General features: G+C 42.4%; 1 protein-coding gene across 12 annotated transcripts in view; it reads left to right on the forward strand.

Annotated features, from left to right (window-relative positions):
• Positions 1-23148, forward strand: part of LOC309415894 (transducin-like enhancer protein 4) — a gene marked incomplete at its 5' end in the record, with an annotated part of 101756 nt that extends 78608 nt beyond the window's left edge. For 8 of the 12 annotated variants that reach the window (XM_082013572.1, XM_082013577.1, XM_082013578.1 and 5 more), the window contains 12 exons: positions 9959-10078; positions 10629-10682; positions 11325-11477; positions 12740-12872; positions 13103-13296; positions 13487-13563; positions 17230-17479; positions 18565-18812; positions 19774-19921; positions 20511-20661; positions 20985-21061; positions 22711-23148. In XM_082013572.1, the coding sequence (XP_081869698.1) occupies positions 9959-10078; positions 10629-10682; positions 11325-11477; positions 12740-12872; positions 13103-13296; positions 13487-13563; positions 17230-17479; positions 18565-18812; positions 19774-19921; positions 20511-20661; positions 20985-21061; positions 22711-22818 (1713 nt within the window). In that variant the 3' untranslated portion in view covers positions 22819-23148. Of the gene's footprint in view, positions 1-9958; positions 10079-10628; positions 10683-11324; positions 11478-12739; positions 12877-13082; positions 13297-13486; positions 13564-17229; positions 17480-18564; positions 18813-19773; positions 19922-20510; positions 20662-20984; positions 21062-22710 lie in introns of all 12 variants that reach the window. The other 4 variants (XM_082013573.1, XM_082013575.1, XM_082013576.1 and 1 more) reach the window with 3 other exon arrangements.
• Between the last annotated feature and the right edge of the window lie 617 nt (positions 23149-23765).

The raw sequence follows: 23765 nt of genomic DNA on the forward strand, positions 1-23765 counted from the left end.
GGGCTGCTCTCCAGCCACTCCTCCCCAAGCCTGTAGCATTGCATGGGGTTGTTGTGGCCAAAGTGCAGGACCCTGCACTTGGCCTTATTAAACCTCATACAGTTGGCCTCTGCCCATCGATCCAGCCTGTCCAGATCCCTCTGCAGAGCCCTCCTACCCTCCAGCAGATCAACACTCCCACTCAGCTTGGTGTCATCTGCAAACTTACTGAGGGAGCACTCGATTCCCTCATCCAGATCATCTATAAAGATATTGAACAAGACTGGTCCCAGAACCGAGCCCTGGGGAACACCACTCGTGACCGGCCGCCAGCCGGATTTAACGCCATTCACCACAACTCTCTGGGCTCGGCCATCCAGCCAGTTCCTCACCCAGCGAAGAGTAAACCCGTCTAAGCCTCGAGCCGCCAGTTTCTCCAGGAGAATGCTGTGGGAGACGCTGTCAAAGGCTTTACTAAAGTCCAGGTAGACAACGTCCACAGCCTTTCCCTCATCCACTAGGCGGGTCACCTGGTCATAGAAGGAGATCAGGTTGGTCAAGCAGGACCTGCCTTTCATGAACCCATGCTGGCTGGGCCTGATCCTTTGGCTGTTCTGCAGATGCCCTGTGAGCACTCTCAAAACCAACCGCTCCATAATCTTCCCTGGAACAGAGGTCAGGCTGACAGGCCTGTAGTTCCCAGGATCCTCCTTCCGGCCTTTCTTGTAGACGGGCGTCACATTGGCAAGCCTCCAGTCTTCTGGGACCTCCCCTGTTAACCAGGACTGCTGATAAACGATGGAGAGTGGCTTGGCAAGCTCCTCCGCCAGCTCTCTCAGTACTCTCGGGTGGATCTCATCAGGCCCCATAGACTTGTGGGTGTCCAGGTGGCTTAGCATGTCCTTGACTGCTTCCTCCTGGATTATGAGGAGTACATTGTGCTCTCCATCCCCGTCTTCCAGCTCAGGGGGCTGAATATCCTGTGGATACCTGGAGTGGCTATTAAAGACTGAGGCGAAGAAGGCATTAAGTACCTCAGCCTTGTCCTCGTCCTTGGAGACAATGTTCCCCGCCATATCCAGTAGGGGATGGAGATTCTCCTTGCCTCTCTTCTTGTTGTTAATATATTTGTAAAAACATTTTTTATTATCCTTTACGACTGTGGCCAGACTGAGCTCTAGCTGGGCTTTTGCCTTTCTAATTTTGTCCCTGCTTGACCTAACGAGATCTTTGTACTCTTCATGAGTTGCCTGTCCCTTCTTCCAGAGGTGACAAACTCTCCTCTTTTCCCTGAGTCCCAGCAAAATCTCCCTGTTCAGCCAGGCCGGTCGCCTTCCCCGCCAGCTCTTCTTACAGCACATGGGGACCGCCTGCTCCTGCGCCTTTAAGATTTCCTTCTTGAAGACTGTCCAGCCTTCCTGGACCCCTTTGTCCTTCAGGACTGTCTCCCAAGGGACTCTCTCAACCAGTGACCTGAACAGGCCAAAGTCTGCCCTCCGGAAGTCCATGATAGCAGTTTTGCTGAGTCGTCTCCTTACTTCACTCACAACTGAGAATTCTATCATGTCATGGTCGCTAAGCCCAAGATGGCCTCCGACCACCACATCTCTCACCAGTCCTTCTCTGTTTGTAAACAGCAGGTCCAGCAAGGCACCTCCCCTGGTGGGCTCACTCACCAGCTGTGTCAGGAAGTTATCCTCCACACACTCCAGGAACCTCCTAGACTGTTTCCTCTCTGCCGTGTTATACTTCCAGCAGATGTCCGGTAGGTTGAAGTCCCCCACAAGAACAAGGGCCAGCGAATGCGAGACCTCCGCCAGTCGCTTATAGAATGTCTCATCCGTCTCTTCATCCTGGTTGGGTGGCCTGTAACAGACTCCCAGCAGGATGTCTGCCTCATTGGCCTTCCCCCTCATCCTTACCCACAAGCACTCTACTTGGTCTTCACAATCTTCAATTTCTATGCAATCAAAACACTCCCTAACATACAGAGCCACCCCACCGCCTCTCCTTCCCATTCTATCCCTTCGGAAGAGCTTATAGCCATCCATTGCAGCACTCCAGTCATGAGAAGCATCCCACCATGTTTCTGTGATGGCAACTATGTCATAGCTGTCCCGCTGCACAATGGCTTCCAGCTCCTCCTGTTTGGTGCCCATGCTGCGTGCATTGGTGTAGATGCACCTGAGCCGGGCTATAGATTTCAACTCTGGCACGTTGAACCTACCCCTAGGTTCAACTCTAGTGAGCCCGGTTTTAGCCCCTCCCCCCTCCAATTCTAGTTTAAAGCCCTCTCAATGAGGCCTGCCAGCTCATGAGCAAGAATCCTTTTTCCCCTCGGCGTCAGTTGCACTCCATCATTTGCGAGGAGACCTGGTGCCGTGTAAACCGCCCCGTGGTCAAAAAACCCAAAATTCTGACGACGGCACCAGCCCCTGAGCCATGTGTTGATCAGGTGTGCTTTCCTGTTCCTTTCAGCGTTCTTCCCCGTCACTGAAGGGATTGACGAAAACACTACCTGTGCTCCCGCTCCATTGACCAGTCGCCCCAGTGCTCTCAAGTCCTTTTTGACTGCCTTCGGGCTTCTTAGCGCAACCTCATCGTTGCCAACCTGCATGACCAACAGCGGGTAGTAATCAGTGGGCCGAACCAGACCAGGGAGTTTTCTGGTGATGTCTTTCACCCAGGCCCCAGGGAGGCAGCAGACTTCCCTGTGAGTTGGGTCTGGTCGACATATTGGGCCCTCTGTACCCCTTAGGAGGGAGTCACCTACAACAATCACCCTCCTCTTTTTCTTAACTAAGGACGTCTTGATGCGTGGGGCTGGTTGACACACCCTAGGCACCCCCTCGGATGGACCTTCATCAGGGTCTTCATGTTCCTGTCCCTCATGTTCCAGAGCCCCATACCTGTTGTGTAAGGGCAGCTGGGACGGTGAGGGAGGCCGGGAGGGAATTCGCCGACCTCTCCGAGGAGGGACCTGCTTCCATTTCCCCTCATCTCTTAGGTCCTCTCCTTCTGCCCGGCAGCAAGAGGACAGGGGATCTCCTGCTGCTTGTGGAGCCTCCACCAGCTGCCCCTGCCTCAGGGCCGCCAGGGAGTGGCTCCACCAATCTATCTCCCTCTCACACTCCCTAATGCTCCTCAGCCTCTCCACTTCCTCTTTCAGCTCTGCCACCAGGCTGAGCAGGTCGCTGACCTGGTCGCACCGCACGCAGGTAGCGTCCCCATCGGTCTCTGGGACAACCGACAGGCTCAGGCACTCTCTGCAGCCGGATACTTGGACAGCCACGTGCCTGAGCGGGAGCTCCGTCTGTGTCGCCACAGTCTTTCTGGCCCCGGTTTTCAGCCGAGTGGCGACCATGGCTGCGCCTCCTCTGGGAGGACGATGGCCACTTGTACTGTACCACGCCCGCACGCCTCCCCTGCACGCCCTGCCCGCGCGAACTGCCCTCCTGACGTGCCGCGCTCCGGGTCGCTCGCGCTCCGGGTCGCTCGCGCTCCGGGTCGCTCGCGCTCCGGGTCGCTCGCGCTCCGGGTCGCTCGCGCTCCGGGTCGCTCGCGCTCCGGGTCGCTCGCGCTCCGGGTCGCTCGCGCTCCGGGTCGCTCGCGCTCCGGGTCGCTCGCGCTCCGGGTCGCTGCTCTTGTAGGCGAGGGGTTTTGGCCGCCGCCGCCCTGGGCCCCGCCCACGCTGAGTCAGAGCTGCCGCTCGTTAGGAGCCCGCTCCGCCGGCCGGGGTCGCGGGGGGAAGCTGGGGCACCCTCTCGCTCCCTGTGCTGCCGCCTTCGCGGTTTGGCCGCCTCGGGAAGGCTCCCCCGGCGCGATCCTTCGCTCCGTAGCCCTTCGCCTCGGTGGCTTATCACCCATTTCATAACATCTAGACTTCGATGCTTTTAATTAGCTTAGATTTAATATCGCAGTGGTACCACCAGGGCAAGCAGATCCCCAGTGTAAACAGTTACATGGATATTTTTAAAGAAATTACACACACATATACATACTATATGTATATATCTATACTTCTATTTGCATAAAACTCTTGAGAACACTTGTGTTTTGAACACTAACTGCTGAGCCTACACATTGTCTTTATTCTGGACTTCTTTATGGCCGTCTCATTGCTCTTGCAGCAGCACTGTACATCTAGACTTTGATGTTTTTTATGACACTCTTATCCACTAATTAACTTCATTAATTTTGTAATTAATGAAGTTAATCAGTGGGTAAAAATGCTGTATGAAACTTCAAAGTTTGCATTTTAATCGTAGTTTGTATGAAAAATAATTATCACATGCTTGATTACTAAACTCAATCCAGTTAGCTCAGACAGGGTCATGTGATATTAAAACCAGCTTTGTTGTGTATCTTACCCAGCTCTAGTCAGTAGCATTTTCCACTAACAATTACTGAGACTTTGTCTGGTATCTGAAAATGCAGCTACAGGGAAAAGGCAGTGAATGGGACAAAAACATTAAAGAAATTTGATCATGGTATGGCTGAGCAGAAGTTGGGTTTCAGTTTGGGTAAGTAGAGAAACAAGCTGGAAAAGGGGGAGGTGAAAATATTAAAAACGTTCACCGTGACTGGTGATATATGTGGGAGCAATACTTGGCTACCAGCCTTCTCTCCTTTGGTGAGCCATTTCAGAAGAGTTGTGCTCTGGGCTGTACTACCTGTCAGCCTGATCACGACCCACTGCATACACCTAAAGGGAAAGGCACGATAGGGAAAGCCCACTTGCCTAAGTAAGGACAGCAAAGGGGGAGTACTGGAAAATTAAAGCAAAGAGCACAAAAATCCGTGAGGCTAGAGTAGATACTGGGGTGTGGTAATAGCAGTAGTAGTAATAGTAATAATAATAACAACGATAAAAAGCAGTAATAGCAGTGTAGAGTGTGGGTGACCTCAGGAGCACAGCCACTATGCAAACACTCCATACGGTGTCTATAGAGCAGTCCACAGCGTTTCACACCATCTGTCTCAGTTTAATCAGAGTAATGTACCTGTGCTTGTGGGTGTACGTAGAGGAATGCATTTTTTTTTGACAAATGGGTGTTGCCTTACAGTTAGAGCCGTGCAGAAGGTTTGCTGTGTAGGAGCTCTCAGTTACAGCTTTTCTCCCTGGGTGCATGGTCTTGGTGGGCTGCGCTGGACGGCCCCTTCCTCTCGCCTGGGTGTTTCTTACATTCTGTCCTGTCGTCCCTCTGGTGGGACCTCTCCCACCGTGTACCACTTGTTACTCACCAGGGTGGTCTCTGTCTCATGCCTGGTGTGTCAGAAGTTGCAACACTAATTTCTTGTCTTTTTTGGGGGGGGGGAGTGGAGGGGTGTAATTTTTCTGATTTCATTTCTGATTTAAGCATACGGTTTTATCTTAGAGACCTCAGTGCTCCAAGCCCAAACCTGGAGCAGTGCCTCAGTCTAAGCTCCAGTGCTGTTACATCCACGTATAATATTGGCACCAGCCAACCAAACAGTATTACTGCCTGGTCGTTTCCCTGCAATGCATATTGTATCCGTTTTTATAGTTTCTTTTATACTTTCAACAGACTTTATAACAGCAATAATGTCATTCAGATAATTATACTATAATTGACCTTAGCGTTGAGCATCCTTGGCTTTTACTGCAGCTTGCTTAATACTTCAGGATGGTCAATTATCTTGTAATTCCCACTTTGTTGGGAATTATTGTTTTAATTATTACACTCCAAATACATCATTTTGGCGTAGTAGTAAGAGTACGCTGGGGAACAGTCATATTCGTGAATGCTTTAAAGAGTTACCAGCTTTATCATGTGGGAGGGCTTTTCATCCTGTCATCTCTAGTCATTTCTTTTAACACTGATTTCATTTAATTATCACTTAGTCTGCTCAGGCCATGTCTTCATCTGCAGGAGCTAACATATGGGGAGTTGGGGCTTGCAGGATTTGAGAGCAATTGGATGGCTGTGCAATCTGACCATACTGGTTTCTTTTTTGCCATGTTACAGTGCGAGTCATCTGTGTTAATGCAGGTAACTTCCAGTGAAAGTTGGGGGTAAAATGGTAATTTTTTTATTTTTCCAGCAATTTGAAGTATTAATTATCCCAAATAGACAGCACGCATGCTGATATTTGCCCTGTTACTGGTGAGAATTTTACGTCTGTGTCAGAGGCTTGTATGGCCCTCTTCGTGTTCATTTGTTTTGCGCCTGTGTGGCACTGGTACTCCACCAGGAGCAGCACCCTGCCCATGTTGGAGAGAAAACAGAGTGGTCCTTGTGCTGGGAGATCTTTTGGGTTAGTACTGTGCTCAGCACTGCCCAAAACAGAGAGTGAAGCGTAGCATGCCATGCTTTACAGCCTGGTGCAAAATATACTGTGGGTCCAGCACTAGAAACACACTGTTCCACTTCTTAAGCAAATTATGTGAACAAGGCAATGTGCTCAGCCTTTCTATAAATATTCAGTGGGTTTTGGTCAGCATTTTTTGGTGTGTTTAATATGAATAACAATGTTCTACCTAAGCAGAATATGAAAAAATGGTACATTTTGCTAAAACAGAAACTAAATGTAACCTACTTTCATCAAAGAGTATTTTTTCCTATGTCTGATCTAATTATTATATGTGAGCAAACTCAGTGTTGGTTAGTAGCAAAATGCTACTCTCTAGTAGATTAACACATTTGATTGAAGAAAACAGCAGTGTGAAAACACTTTATTTCTCCATAAATTTTAATAGTTACTAAATTGGGGACTCCAGCACATTAAGTTACAGCCTGCCAAGTCATAATGCTGAATCACTTAATTTCTCTAAGTAGCTATCCTATTGCAGCTTCTTAAAGGCAGCTGTTAGAGGAGAGCACTGATGTTTTAATCAAGGAACAGGGCAGAGTCTTGACAGCTAAAGAGTATGCTTTGGTGGAGATTTTCTTGCACGGTCTGCAAAGATAAGAACGCTCTTGGAGTATGTAGACTTGCACACTCAGGAACCAAGGCATGGGTGGGTACAGAATTTTATGTAGGAAATTTTATGTCAGTGGAAACCATGAGGACATGGTTACATCCTGGTATTTCTTACTGAAGAAAGATCCTTACAAGTGTGTATAGACTAAAAAACTGTTGCAAACAATAGTAGGAACTCAGTATGGGTAATAATATCCCTTGCACACTGAAAATAGTAGGAGTTAGGTCTGTAGGAAGAACTAGACCATAGCTCATTGGCTATGTACTTGACCTATCTTTATTACTTAGCGTAAGATATAAACTTAGATCTGTCAGCACCAGTAACAGAGATCCCATGAAGTCAGAGATCTTTATGGGGCAGGTGCATTACATGTTGAAGGGAAAAGAAGCTAGTACTGCAGGGGTATCGATTGACTGGCTCCATGCAAGGAAAGGGGTAGGACAGTAAAAAGAGAATATTCAGATTTGTTCTGTAGTAGTTGACTCTTGAGGCAAAATAATGTTCGTTAGTCCTAGTACACTGGCCAAATTTCAGTTTGGGAAATGAGATTCTGCTTACTGAGTTGTCTCTGTTTTTCTGCTAATGTCAGGTGAGATGCCGCAGTAAGATGTTTTCATATTGGTATCAGGTCTGATCCATCTTTGAAGCAATAAGGCCATTAAGCAGTGTGCATTGCCCCAGTGCCCAATGTGGTGCTCATCCTGTATGCACTAGTGATAATTAGCTACTTTATCATTCTAGTAGGGAGCTTTAATTTATTACTTTATTAAGCAGTGAAATCAAAGATTAAAATGGTATCTATAGCACATAGCTAACTAGATTGTGAAAAATGAAACTATATGGTTTCAAATTTATGAAAATAAATATTTCTGTTTAAATAAGTGCAGTAGTTTAGTTTAATTCTTTAGACACCACTCTAATTTGTAGTTTACTGGTGATTATTTTTCTTCGTTTTAAAGCAAATTGCTTTCAGTAGGGTGAAGTTGAGAAATAATGAATTGAATTCACATTCCAAGCTATTGCCTCCCAAATTGTAAATGAGTATAAATGTAATAGGAGCATACTGTTAAAATCTTTTGCAAAAGACTATGCTATATTGTTGCAGTAAACAAATACATTTTTCAAGCCATCAGTTTATTTAATGTTGCATTTCTACTTGGCCTTTATTTTAAGGGCTTCTGTGCCTAGTGCCACTGCTAGTCTCCAAATGCCTTAACTTGTGTTGTCTCTTCAGAGCAAAAAGTAACATTGTTAGTTTGTGTCATTTGCTGTAATAGTTGATTAATGATCTGTTTTAAAGCAAAATCAGTGAATGTATTTTAAGATGTCTTTGCTCAGGACGGGAAATCCTTGTCTACCTATTTTGTACTGTCAAGGAGAGAGAGGGAGGCAGGCAGGCAAAAGGGAAAGGCACAGGCTGTGTTAAGCAATAGCTTTGTTTGAAAATTTTTATTTCCACTCAATGTACTTAGAAGGTAATTAACAATTACCAATCAAAAAGATGGAAGATTTTTGAAAGCTCCACCACTCATTAATCTGAGTTGCTGTTGACAAGGATTGGAAATTTTAAAGAAGTGGAGAGGAGGACCTGAGCGTCCCAGCTGGGAGAAGCATTCTCTTATGTGACTTGGGCAACAACCACAGCTTAAGTTCTGTGATTAAGTGTTCTTAATCCTTACCAGAAGCTCGTGATGTAATAAGTTAAGGAAAAAAGGAAATTCATTAACAGCAATGGAACAGAAGTTGCACAATGTAAATGCTAATTTCTTGGTTTGCGCTCCTGGCATTAGCTATAAAATAAGCCTAGGGAGGTGTGCACTAAAATCCCCAAAACCAAATTGCTGTGTTGCACAGTTTTATGCGGCATAACAGCTGTCCATCCTGCCTGTGGAGGAAGAACCCCAAACCCAGTGTTTCTGGATGAATAGGAGGATCTAAAATCTCACAGCAAGGTCATCTTTGGTAGTTGTTCCTCCCCCCCCCTTATATAAGGAGGACAGAGAGATGGAAAGAGTCAGCAGGGTTTCAGCTGAGAATTACTTTCATCTTCATTCCTGTCAGCTCCAATTCTGCAAAATGCCTGAACACATCCTTACTTATGTATGTTCAACTGTTGACTTCAGTGTGAGATAAAGTTTAGTGCATGCTTAAATGCTTTCTTGAACTAGGGCCAAACACTGCTGCTGCTAAAATCAATTCCAGAGGGAACTTTGCATCTTTCTTTACTTCTTTTTTTTGTATACCAAGATACAGGCTCCACCAAGCTTTGGAAACATGGTAGGAGATGATATATGTTGCCTGCCTTGTTTAAAGCTTTAGAGCAAAGTTGTTGGATGACAGTGCATAAAGTACATATTATCTTCCTTCCTCTCCTGTCCCATATGCATGCTCTTTCATGATCATTACTAATAGAGCACTGCAGAATGGTAAGAGACTCCCTAAGCAACTGCGTTGTGTTTCCGTCTACTGCAAGCACAGCCTGTAATTGTAAAAGGCACCAAAATAAAATTAGTTTAGGTGTTTTCCCCTGTACTTTCCTTCTGCAAGTCTGTTCAGAAGCTTGCTTCTTTCTTTGCTAGAAATTCATTCAAATGTTTGCTGAAGTGTGACTTACCTTGAGCCACTTTGTTCTTCTTGATTTACGTAGGCAAACACACACATATATGCACACACCCTCCATCTTCTGGAGTATTGATTTTGTATATTTACATATTTGTAGAGGAAACAAGCCAAAACCAGGCCAATGCACAGCATTCATAAAATGGTCCAAAGTAGCCCTGCATTCATCCCGCTGACACTGCAGGTAACACCTATGATCAGTCCACCTTTATCTGTTTCTTGCAATGCATTGTGTCCTTCTAATACAAGACACTTGCTGGGCAGCTGTCACTGATTAAAACCCAAAGTGCTATCTGTGAGAACAACTCCAAATCACATTATCAGGTTAAGTTGTGTTGAGGGATAGTGACAACTGAACCACTGTTTTGAATGAGCCATCTAATGATGTTTTCTTCATCTCTTTTCTGACTGCAGAGCTCTTCTGTATCTCCCTCAGCCAGTTTCAGAACGGCAGAAAAGCACAGAAATTCAACAGATTATTCTTCAGATAGTAAAAAACAGAAAACAGAAGAGAAGGAAATAGCAGCTCGTTACGTGAGTAAATTGTCTACATTGTGTGTTGTCAAACTTAAGTGTTCCTCTGTAATTTTACCTGATTCATGACACATAACTAATTTTAAAATTGAGGGCCAAATTTTTAACAGGACCTTACTGCCTGCCTCTAACATCTATGCTGGATGGAACATTTTGGTGTGTAGGATTGATAAGGTTTTTAACAATAGAAATACAAAGCACCTGGAAGGTGTGTGAGAAGAGGACTGAGCATTAGTTAGGCTGTGACTTGGTAGATTTGCTCCTGTTCTCAGTGCAGTGCAACTCTGGATGAGGATTTTTATCCTGTGTCTTCGTTCAGCAGTGTAAAAACTATGAAGAATGCTATAGCTGTGGCAACCTGTTAAGCAGAAACCCTATAGGTGACCTAAATATTATAATTGTATTACCACATAAAGCTTGGTAAAAGTAAATGCTATGTTGCATAGTTTGTGAGCAGCCTTGAATTGCATTGGCTTATTTTTAATTCGTACTTAAGAGACATTGGCATATTAAATAACTGGTTTTAACACACTGTGATTTGTCATTGCAGGACAGTGATGCTGAAAAGAGTGACGACAACTTGGTAGTTGATGTTTCCAATGAGGTATACACTATGGTGGTTTTTGTACCTTACAGAGGTGTGTGTAGCGCGTCTTCAGTGGTTGCTGTGCGTATTGGGTATATGAGTAAGATTACAGCCTTTGCCTTCGTAAAGGAGCTTGAAATGCCTGAGAGAATACAGTCAGGTTGTCTTTCTTTAGAATGCAAATCAGGTCTGTACACTTACTTCTACAAAGGGCCTTTTTCTTTCTTGTATGAACCAAAAGTCTGCTTGAGATATGTGAAGCCAGCCCAGCACAGGAGATAGGATGCAGCCTGTAACGGTATCTGTTTTCTTTCACTCTGGCCGTGACTTCATTTGTGAACTTTATCAGGTCTGCCAAGTACCTCAAACCTTTTCAGTCTGTCACCTGACAAATGAAATTTACTTGGCTGTTTCAATATCCATAGATTTTAAACATTTTTCATGGTTAATGACGTCAAATTTTAAGACTTTCTTTAAAAAAAAGAAGTTGTCTTTCATTTATCCATCTTGATTTCACAATTTTATCAGCTAAATCAATTAAGAAATGAAGGAAGATGTCACTTTTTATGACAGATCTTCATTCCAAAGTGAGAGTTGCTCAAGAGAAGCACTAGTGGCTAGTGTGAATTTTTTGTACTAACCCATGTTGCTGATGTTTAGGATCCTTCCTCTCCTCGGGGGAGCCCAGCACACTCTCCACGGGAGAATGGCTTGGACAAGACTCGACTGCTGAAGAAAGACGCACCAATTAGTCCGGCATCTATTGCATCCTCCAGCAGTACTCCTTCCTCCAAATCCAAAGAACTTAGCCTTGTAAGTGTTTCAAAATGCTCCTGACCCATGATCATATGCTGAAATACATGCTTACTGGATTTCTGTCTGGACACAATTTGGATCTCCACAGCTATCAGTAAAGCACTATGAAGCAACAATTTAAAATTTATTTAATTTATCTCTTCAAGGGACTTCAATAAAATAGTAAGGAGAAAGTCCACAGCCTTTTTTGGGGTTAGGAAGAGGTTATTTTCACTGGTGGTGTGGGTAGATGATAGATGTGCTGTGCTGAGAGAGATTTTTCTCCTCCCCCATACAAAAAACTGTCATTCTGAGAATAAATAAAAGTACACAGGGGTTTCTTGAGCTGCTTGCCTGTGTGGTGGTTTATAGCAAATTCAGTTCCCTACTTGGATGTGATTTGGTTGTTAGCTTTGTTTGAATTACTGGGCCTTATACAACAACAATAATTTTTATTTTCTATCTAAAAAGTAATCTGTCATTTACAAGAGCCTTCCTTGACTTTCACGGCAAATCACAATGCAAAAAAAAAGAAAAAAGAGCTGCCTGCAAGTCAGGGGTGTTCTTTCCTTTCCTGTTTGTGACCACAGTTAATCACCTTCCTGAGCTGCACAGTAACTCCCCTATCAGTCCTTCACAGGTCAGGATATGTGATTATTTAAAGAAATAAAACAAATAAAAAGAAAGCTTAAAGTGAATGTAGTGCTCAGGAAAGGTGGTGGAATGACAGGTTCAAGCCCAGGAGTCAGTGGTTTGTCTGATGAACAAGCTTGTCACAAGAACAGCACTGCACAGTTCCTGAATTTATACCTATCACTGTCTCCATCCTGTGTTTCCAGCATCACACTTAGGCGTGAGTTGAGTTATTGGTCAGTTGTGGGGTTTTTTTCTGCTCTTCTTGTCCATCCAACAGTGGTGTCTCACAGAAACTCATAATGGTAACGGAAGCGGGTCGACCATGAGCAGAGTAAGACCCTCAACTGATTTCACATATGCTGCTAGCGTAATTGTCAGACAGAAACGATTTTCAGTCATTGACCTCATTCTGAAGCATACAGACGCCCCCAGTGAGGAAAGCTGTGAAGACTGTAGTTAATTCCCAAAGCCATTCTGCCTTTTTCAGTGTCTCTGCAGCTTCTCTTCATTGCCAGGGACTGTTGAAACCCAAAAACTAAATACCAGTTATCATGCACACTCTGGTTGCCCCTGGCTGTCTTCCCAACCACTAGCTAAAAAAGTTAACTAACTAACTGTCTTCCTTTTTCCATTTTGGTGATTAGAATGAGAAATCTACCACTCCTGTGTCTAAATCAAATACCCCAACTCCACGGACTGATGCCCCAACTCCAGGCAGCAACTCCACTCCCGGACTGAGGCCAGTGCCTGGCAAACCCCCAGGTGTGGACCCGCTAGGTTAGTGTCTGTATTTTTGGATGGTGTCAAATGGTGGTCATGAGTCTCACTTCAAATCCACAGTGACAAGGCATTATATTACAGCTGCTTAAACTGGATGCTGAGCTGGTTCTTCACATTAACACAGTGTGTATAATATATGTATATATATTTTACTGTTTGCAAACTCATATTTCATCTGATGGGTTTGGGCTGGCTGTGTGACTTCTCTCTTTTTTTCCCCTCAATAGCTTCAGGTTTAAGGACGCCTATGGCAGTGCCATGTCCTTATCCTGCTCCATTTGGGATTGTGCCACATGCTGGTATGAATGGGGAGCTGACCAGCCCTGGAGCTGCCTATGCTGGTCTACACAATATTTCCCCACAGATGAGTGCGGCAGCTGCAGCAGCAGCAGCAGCGGCAGCTTACGGGAGATCTCCGGTGGTAAGTATTTGCTGCTAGGGCATTTGGTGTTGAGAGCAGTTTATATTAAATGTAAGACCTGTGGGGTTAAATCTAGTTTAGTCTCTTTGTAATTTGGGGAGTATGTTATGGAGAACATGAATTAAACAGTCTTCCTTCGCCTAACTACGTCTTCAATACACCTTTTTGTTTTGCTTGGGGAAAACTATAGGTTGGTTTTGATCCACATCATCACATGCGAGTCCCAGGCATCCCTCCCAATCTCACAGGCATCCCAGGAGGAAAACCGTGAGTATCAAACATTCAACTTTAAAAGTCAGTCATCTGTTGAAGTTGTGTTCCCTTGCCAGCTGGAATTCCCCTTAGCTACTGAAAACTATTGTGTGAATAGAAATAAATACAGCTATTTGGCAAGGGCAGGAGAGACACTGTTTAATCTTAAAGTTGCATTTGTAAATTTGTTTTGAAGACTAATAGCAGCTGACAAGGTCTGGATGATACAGAGTAGAGGAGACAGAAATAAATGGGAAAGGGAGCTGAACTTTGAGGTGTTACGTGCTGAATCTGACTGGTTGGTCTTATATGGAAATGCAAACTGGAATGAGATCTTGGTTTTCTATCTCTACTGTACTCTGCTTCTCAGTTTAAAAAATGATGTCTTTGTTCACAAATGCCTTGCAATTACTTGCAGACTTATCAGCTGCTCTAAACAGCAGTGTGCAGAGAAGGGAACACTGAAATGCTTTGTTTGATTGAAAATATTGGAAAGAATTATTGTATCACAATGTTCAAATTCATCCTTGATGGAGCTGACTGTAAAAGGTGACCTGCTCTACCAGGCTTCGCTTCTTGTGAACCTCAGAAGAAGAATTACACATGTATGAAGAACACTCTGCTCACATCCCTCTTGAGTTAGAGAGGGGAAAAAATAAAACAGTGATGCAAACCATACTGATCCAGATTTTATATAAGTGTCCTCCAGTTCCACTTCTTGCATGACACTTGTGGGAAGCTGTGACCAGCTAATAGTGGAGAGTTTGAAGGTCAGGGGATGTTTGTGCCATTCTTTCTCTCAGTCTCGTAATGGATGAATGTGTTTGTGGAGGAGTGGTTGGGGGGTAGTCGCAGACTTGCATGCATGTGAGTAAATGCTTATGCTTACCTGCCAGCGAGCTTGTGGACATGTGGGATTAATAACATACCATGCTGGCAAGCGATCAGTCCTAATGCCTGTACTCCTCTTGTTACATATGAGTCATACAAATCATAAACCATGTCTAGCTCTCTCAGATATCACACAGTAGTTATCACCTCAAGTTGACTTTTCTGCTAGCTGTGCTGCCGTGTTAGACAGCTGCATAAGGCTAGTTTGGAAATGGGTGTGCAGCAGCTTCCAGACCAACTGCTTGCATTAAAAATTCTGTGGGGCACAGATCCTCATCCTGCATATGCCACGGGCACTTACAAATGTCTCGATGTAGTGTTGAAATGTCACTGGTTTTGAGTTCATCCTTGGTGGAATTGGTTGCCCAGAAGGAAGGATGGTTGGCTGTACCAGGCTTTGCTTGCTGTGGTCTGAGAAACAGCAGTATCAGGGGTGTGGACACCTCCTTGCTCACATCTCACTCATGTTAGAGATGGGGGGAAATAAAACGTGAGGCAAACTGAAATCAAACTGCTTCAATTCTGATGCATCTCCAAGGTTTTGAATGTTGTTGACGTATTGATGACTGTTTTAAACATTTAAATGTAACTGTCATTTGTCTGCTGTAGGGCTTGAAACCTTTGAAATCTGTGGTTGTTTAGCATGATTGCATTGATTTTTCTTCATCTTAAGTGTGGTACTTCTCACAGCTGTCATTCAGGATCGTTGTTTTCTCATTTACTCTTCCTTTTCCCTTAGAGAAAAGTTGTGTAAATTCTCTGTACTCTTGAGTGCCTGTTGAAATGGAGCAGGCAGTGTGTGGCACATCAGGGATCTGGCCCCTAATAACTCTCTTTTCACTTTGGAGTTATATCAAAATGCTGAGGATTGTACAATATATAAATAGAAAAGGTAGCTAATATGAAAAGAAAAAAGTGGTCACCAGGTGTTTATATTGTCAGATATTTGTAAGATATTTAGAGTACTTTAAATAAGCAACATGCGGTGTTAGTTCTCAGAGTGAAAAAAAAACCCTCACTCAAGCACCACAAAACCAAACAAAAGCAACATGTGCTGATGTGGAGAGATGAATAGAGTGAGCATAATGTAGTCACAGATCACTCCACATCTAAGCTTTATTTCTGTAGTTGTTAAATATGTTCCCTGTGTACTTTATAAGCGTGCTAAAAATCACGTTGGCTGATAAAAGTATCATACACTCAGTGCTCAACATGGCTCTGCAAAGAGTGACTGCATACAGAAATCAGAAAAAGTGATGATGAAGTTCCACTTGTTTTGTTAGAGATTTTAGGTGACTATCAGCTGCTTTTTTTCAGTACTTTACTGCAGCAAACAGGAATTAGGGAGATACTGAGGAAGATATTTCAGATTTCTGCAGTGATAATCAAACCCTAATTTTACTCATACAGGCATTTTGCTGCTTCTGAGAACCACAGAAATAACGTCCTACCCTTTCCTGAATGTGTTTCATGTAAAAAAATGGAGAATGATGATGTTATCTGTCACTCAGACCTGCCAGAACAAGAAACAGAGTGCAGGATGAGAAGAGTGTGTAAAGCTCTGTGAATAGGGCAAAAAGGTGAAAATGCAGTTGCATTTTGTCCAACTGAAAATTATTATTCTAGTATTAACGACCTGTGAATCTTAAATAACAAATACAGTGGTTGAATGCTGAAGACTGTCTTCTTCAGTGACTTTGAAGCAACAATTAAGGAAGTGGTCTTTCTAAGTATTCTCATAAAATGATTTTTTTTTTGTGAGGTGTTCTCATCCCACTGTTGTGACAATGGATTTTTCATCAGTGCTATGATGATTTTTTAGGTATATGGAAATTAAAGCTTTCCCTTAAGCATATTTTGGTATGTGTAGGTGAACCCTCTTAAAAAGTTTGTGGTCTTGTAATAGATGGGATGTGTCAGGTAGCATCTAAGAGCAAGACGATTGCACAATCTAACTGTTCTCCCTGGAAAATATTTTGAGATGAAGCTGTTGATAGGTTATTCACAGGTGGCATAACTGGCAGTCACACAACACATTCTTTCTCAGTGAGAGCCCTGATTCTGGCAAGAGTAATTGGGATTTTCAGTTGTTGTGTCAGGTCCACAGAAAAAAAAAAAAGAGGGGGGGAGGATGGGGGGAGGAAAGAAGAAAGACAGCGAGCCCAAAAGAAGGAAAAAAATTCCAGTGCATTTTTGCTGCTCTGTGATGTCAGATGTCAGAAGGCGTGCCTTAACGACTTCACTCCTTGAGGGTGGAGGTTTCACTGCACCATAGGTACACTGCTGGGCAGTTTCTCTCAAGGGGTGTGGGACCTGGGGTTCATTGAAGGCAAACTGACAGCAGTCCAGCTGAAGTTTGCACATTAGAGTCAGTAAGGGAGCAACCAAATGTCGCCGGCATGTGGCTACCTGCCATGCTCTGCAGCAGCCTGACAACTACTTCTGTCTTCCAAGGGGCCCTGGACCCAACCTTCCTTCCCTTCTCCACGTGCGGTGGTCTCCCTGTGCCCCAAGTTTCCTCACCCATGCCAAAAATTATCACTGCATGAGTTATAAAAACTTATTTGATTGGTAGGTGGTGCTTGACTTTCAATGTTAAGAGTACCTAAGCTGATGCTTTGAGGGCCATGCTATAAATATTTTCTTCTTCACATGATTAAAAAAAATTGCAAAAGGACCTGAATACACAATCTGAATGCCTGCAGTGGAAACATACCTTTAATTCTGTTTTCTTAAACAGGCTTGAAGAAAAACGTCTTAGATCACCCCCTATCTTTTTTTTCTCCTCAGAGCATACTCATTTCATGTAAGTGCAGATGGTCAGATGCAGCCGGTTCCTTTCCCTCCTGATGCCCTCATCGGTCCAGGCATCCCTCGCCATGCCCGTCAGATCAACACTCTGAACCACGGGGAAGTTGTATGTGCAGTCACCATCAGCAACCCCACGAGACACGTGTACACGGGTGGGAAGGGATGCGTCAAAGTCTGGGACATCAGCCACCCTGGCAACAAGAGCCCTGTCTCTCAGCTGGACTGCCTGGTAAGTGAACAGTAGTATATGACAGTGGAAGAAAATAAGCAGGTTGTGTTAAGGTTGAAATTATACCATTAAGGTACAAAAAACAGTGGCCATTTGAGTGCTGTCATTGGTATCAAAGCTTGATATTTCATTTGTAATTTTGTTGATTCTTTTAGAACTGAGTTTGAAGGATGTTCCATGTTGTACTTATGATTTTTTCCCTCCAATGAATCAAAACATCTTTAATATCCTAAAATTGTATTGGTAGGGGGAAAGATCAAAGACAGCACAGCAAATATTGTTTATAAACTTTGACATTTGTTGGCAATCTTAAAGCTTGATAACCTATCATGCTAAAAATTGCTGCCTTGCAGCTGTATTCTTGGAGCATATTTGAAGATTGTGTCACGTATTTTGTGTCTCTTTATGTGTGTGAATGCATTGCTCTGTCTTAATGTGACAATTAAAAATATCCTTGAGTGTTACTCACAAATTATTTGAATGTGCTAACAAGATGATCCATTGTTAGCAGCTTTTATCGTGTCAATTACCAGTTCTTGGTAAGATGTTGCTTCTTGTTACAGAGGCAGTAAAATGAGAGCTGTGCAGCACATGTAGACATATAATGAATTGCTACACAAGTTGCTACACAAATGAAGAAAATTGCCCAAATATTTTCCTCTGACATCTCCTAGATGGTGGCAGCAAGTCTCACTGGAACAGAGGTGGGGGGAGTGTGCAGGGAATTTGGTACTCCCCCATGCTGAGAGGTTAATGTGCTGAAATAAACAGGGTATGAAAATGTAACTTTCTACACAAGCTGTCGAATACAGCTTTCTTGAATTGTTTTGGGCTGGGTTCAAGTCTTTGCGTTTTGATGCTAATTAAGATTAAATATCTCTCACTACTGAATTTTGTAGATCAAGTTTAAGTACTTCCCTAATGTCATGTAATTTTCTGGCATTAATACACTTTATCATTGTCATAAGTATAAATGGCTCATTAAAACCAGGAGGGAATACAATACTTTTATGGATTTCTGCTCTCATGTTAATGCTGTTTTCCTTTCCTCATGAGTAATCTCTTGATGGCTGCTGTCTCCACAGAACAGAGATAACTACATCCGTTCCTGCAGATTGCTCCCCGACGGCCGCACCCTGATTGTCGGTGGGGAAGCCAGCACGTTATCCATTTGGGACCTGGCAGCTCCAACTCCTCGCATCAAAGCAGAGTTAACATCATCTGCTCCGGCTTGCTATGCCCTAGCTATCAGCCCCGATTCCAAGGTCTGCTTCTCTTGCTGTAGTGATGGGAACATTGCAGTGTGGGATCTGCATAACCAGACTTTAGTAAGGTAGGTCAACAGAACTGGATCACCAGGTTGTGAAGAATTACTTAGACAAGGCCTTACGTGCTGTTCTGTGTACATACGCTATATTCTCCATGGTGTCTGCATAGCTGTTTCCAGTATTTCATTGCTAGACAATAGCCATGGTAATACCTTGACAAAAATCTACATAATTACTTGTAGGTTCTGAGTGTTTCATAATTCCAGGTCTGAATTGAGCAGCCCCATAACTATAGTTTCCTAAGATCAGCTGGTGTTGACACTGCTGTAGGTTTTTTTGAACAGATGGTTTTCTTTGTTTCCGTGCAATATACTGTGCTCACAGTCTTTAATCAGTGCTCCAGAAAATGTGTCTTGGGTAAAGATGTGTGTAAATTACTGCATTGCAAACTTAGCATCTTAGGAGTATGGGTTGCTGCTCAACATTAATGTACAGTAAGCTAGGAGCCAGTCGTACAGATCTTCTCTGTGCACTGTACTGTGTGTATCTTGTTACATGCGATATTTCAGTATTGCATATAAAGGCAGGCTTTTACTCCCTGATGTTCCCATTTAGACTGCTCTTTTTTTTCCCAGCTTTGTTGGTGACCTGCAGATTCCACTTAAACTTAAGCGAATTTTGATGAACATGCTACGTTCCTTTGGAGGGAGTGGGTATTTTCAGTTGAATTAGTGGGTATCACATGGTCGTCAGCAAAGATCCCCAGAGTATGACTTGTAAAGCATGCTTTTTGAAATCAAATTAGTGCTTGGCTGTCTGGACTGATTGCTTCATCAATTCATCACAAAACTCACATGGTCGTCCCAGAGTTTATATTAATCTCAGATTGCTATTGGAATTTATGTTACTGTTGTCTTCAATGGTTGCGTGTCAGGAACTGAAAGAAAAATGAGGTATTTTGTGTACATGCTCAGAACCAACTCTTTCCATTGTGAGAATGTATGTATCTTCTTTCAACACTTTCAGACAATTTCAGGGACACACAGATGGAGCAAGCTGTATTGACATTTCTAATGATGGCACCAAACTATGGACAGGAGGCTTGGACAATACAGTCAGATCCTGGGATCTCAGAGAAGGGAGACAGCTACAGCAACATGACTTCACATCACAGGTTCAATCTCAGAAGCTTTGGCATGCTAAGAAAAATCTATCATGGCGTTCTAAAACAAGCAGGTTTGGGTTTGGGTTTCTTTTTTAAAGCAAAAAGAGGAGGCTCAAAGAGAACTCCAAAGGACTTTTCACTTAGTCTCACACTTTTTTTTTTTTTTTTTAAATGTGGCAACTAAATATCTTTCTGGATTATGACTATTTGACAGATTAGTACTTCTCCCATGAGAGTAGTGGAGAATCCTTTTTATAAACTAATTGCCAGATTAAAGTGTTCCTATGTGCAATCTATTCACATTTCTGTAAATTCTTGTTCAAAAATATTTTATGAAAATATTTTTAAATGCTGTCAGATAAGCTAGGACATTAACTTTTATAGCTTGATTCAGTGCTTTACTATTAGAGTTTTAACTGAGCTTTGTTTATCTGAACTAATTTGTCTTGATTACTATAGGAATTGGATTATCAGGTTTTTAGAACTGTAGTAGAAGAAAATGTGTTTTTGCATCGTGTTAACAGTCTAGCAAGAGTCAGTTTTGAATATCTCAAGCTCATTCCTTTGCTGATTGAAGCATGTACTGTACTAATTCCAGATCTTCTCACTGGGCTACTGTCCAACTGGTGAGTGGTTGGCAGTAGGAATGGAGAACAGTAATGTCGAGGTGCTGCATGTTACTAAGCCGGATAAGTATCAGCTGCATCTTCATGAGAGCTGTGTGTTGTCACTCAAATTTGCTCACTGTGGTAAGCAGATCTTTCTATGCCAATGTTTTTCCTCATGACAAATTTGTACAAGATTACCTTATATGAAAGTAACAGTACAGTTAAAAATTAGATGCTAAATTTAAATATGAAAATTATGTTTAAAAATTTTTTATTACTGCTTTTTTGTGTGAACTGCTTATGTTGTGATTGAACATCATAGTGCAACCAGATGAAAATGTGACTGTTCTTTGGATATGTTTTCCATTAGCGTGTGAATGCATTGTTTTTCTGCTTAGTCCATTTCTTGGGGTGCATTTCTTGAAAACAGAATGCAACAATAACATTTAAACAATCTCTTGCAGGCAAATGGTTTGTAAGCACTGGAAAAGATAATCTTCTTAATGCCTGGAGAACACCTTATGGAGCCAGTATATTCCAGGTAATAATCTGCTGAAAGCTATTTTCCACATACATTACAGTGCAGTAGAGCTGCACGTCTCGGGGTCTGTCATTAGCTTAAGGAGTTTTTAAATGGAAATTCTTGGCTAATTACTATGTTCCTGTAAGACTTTGTAATTAAAGAGAGATATGCTTTTGTCCTTTCTAACATTTGAGTAATTTAGCTCTTACAGTAAAGTAGCCCTTTAATCCAAAATTGTTTTTAATACCCTTCTTTCTCACCTTCTTAAGTGTATTGCTGTAATAAAGTACCCAAGTCATGTCATTAGGTAAGCGTTCACTTATCCAGAATGTAGCTAAAACAGTGAACATCATACTCAACACATGTATTTTTCTTGTATGAGATGTGTAAGTCAGTGGATTGGGCAGGTAGATGCCTGAGCTGAAGACTGTTTCCTTATGGAGGAGGTCCATGGAGTGTAACTGGAAGGCGTAACCTTTCTATAATCTTTAATCCCTCTGCGCCCAATTTTAATGGAACTTCAGTGCCTTTAAAGAGAAGTGGGGGTTTTGGCATGTCTTTCTTTTCTTACACCTGCTGGTACCTCTAGGCTAGAAATTTTTTGAGTTAAATTAACTGGTGTTCTGGTTTAAATGGTCAGGTCTCACCTGTACTTATGCCTGCCATGTCTCCATCTTTGGGGACAGGACAGTTTGCCTTAATGTGAGAAAGCTGAGGTCTGAGTTTTCTTAGTGAGGACTATTCAGCTCTGGAACCATTTCCCATGGAAAGCCCAAATTGTCCTAATGAGAGCAGATCTCCCTTAAAAGTAATGTGAAAAACCCCAGTGCAGCTGTCTTAATGAGGGGTAAGAGAAAGAAACATGCTATGCAGTGCAGCAGAGGCTTCTTGGCAAAAACTTACCATGATTGGGAAATGTATCTGCAGAAAAGAGTGTGGACATATGTTATGTAAAGAAAACATTCACTAAAACAGCAAGTAAAATGTGACAATACGTACACATCATCTCAGGAAAGACAGAAAAGCTGGGAGAGACAGAGCAGCTGCATCCTGGTATATCCTGTCTCCTATTCACCTGCTGTACACTGTTGCACATTGTGTTCCACCACAGTGTCTTCTCATATTTGCATCCACCTGATAGCATATTCCTTTGTGCAAGGCTTTTGTCTTCTGTGTTGGGGAAATAGTGAGAGGACATAGTTACTTCTGTGGAGTCTCTTTGTTTCCTACCTGTGGGTGGTTAGAGCTTTCTAGTGCTTCTCCATACGGATTCCTGGTTTACAACAAAAAAGGAAGGGAAGAAGAAGATGGCGTTTCATTCATTTTTGTGTAAAAGCTAATGTATAAAATATTAATAAATGTTCATTGCTTGTAAAGTGTATAGAAAGGACTGCTTCTTTTTGTTTGATTGATAGATTATCTCTAGGTCTGTAACATTAACTTCCCTTTCTGCTGCTGGTTTTTGTTGCCATAGAGCTTTAGGTGGAACAAGTTTGGAGAAACAGTATTGTAACAAAAGCTGCCACTATGGTACTGATATTTAAATGAGCTTTCGGTGTATTCCCTCTCTATATAAACTCTTCCAATTAATCTTCAAGCCCTTCTGGATTGAAGAATTAGAAGGACATAATTTTCTTTTTTATTTTTCTTTTTTTCCTTTCTTGTAGTCCAAAGAATCCTCATCTGTGCTTAGCTGTGATATCTCTGTGGATGACAAATACATTGTCACTGGCTCTGGGGACAAGAAAGCTACAGTCTATGAAGTTATTTATTAGAGACAAATCTGAATGCAGACAGAACTCCTTCTCCTAGCACTTTGCTGTATATTCCTTTTTTGTTTGTTTGTTTGTTTCTAAACTGAGAACTTAAATGCTCATCACAGTTGTGGAATTTATTTTTACTTTCTTAACTTGCTATTGATTTGTGAATGCTCATTAAGAACTTGTGATACCAAATTGTCAGATACCTGCTTGGAAGAAGATGGAATAAGCATACTTAACAGTGAACTTGACTCTTTAATTGTGTATTATAGCTGTAATGTATTTATTTTGTTTAAAGAAGGCTTTCTAACAATGAACTGACTAAATAAAGCTGTCTGGCCCGGCTTTAGTTTGAAAGGTGCATTGTATACTTTGTGTTTTTGCAGGTGGATGAATTGGGGATCTTGGAGAAGGATGTTCAGGAGATAGTTAAAGTTACACTAAATAGACTTGTAGTTTCTATTTAAAAAAATAAACTTTGTTATATTTTTTAGTCCTGTTCTTGGATGAGACCTCTAAGTGTTATTACAGTATAATTATTTGGTGGGAAGATGCTGTATCTTAACTATTTTAGACAGTCTTGGAAACTTAGGAAATTGCAAACTGTAGCCAGTAATCTACATGCCTGTGATGAATGGCAAATTCAGTTCACATCTAAATTAAATTCACTTTAAGTAAGAATGTGCTAATTTATATATTTGCAATGTTAATAGAACATCTTGTGTACAGATTTGTTCTCAATGCTTTTCTGTTGATAAACATAAAGCATTTTGGTGTCAAGCTAGGTTTTTTAATATAAACACCTCTCTTTGTTATATTGTAGAGAGTACAATAAGTTGCCTCAAAGAATCACCTTTGTTACTTCTGGAAACTTTTGCAATGTTTCCTTGAAAATGGGGATATGTGTCTTTGGGCAATTTTTCAATTACAAGAGATTATGAAAAATATTTGATATGTTCTTT

This window comes from Phaethon aethereus (genome assembly GCF_964289735.1).
Source record: "Phaethon aethereus genome assembly, chromosome: Z".
NCBI classification, from domain to species: Eukaryota; Metazoa; Chordata; class Aves; order Phaethontiformes; family Phaethontidae; genus Phaethon; species Phaethon aethereus.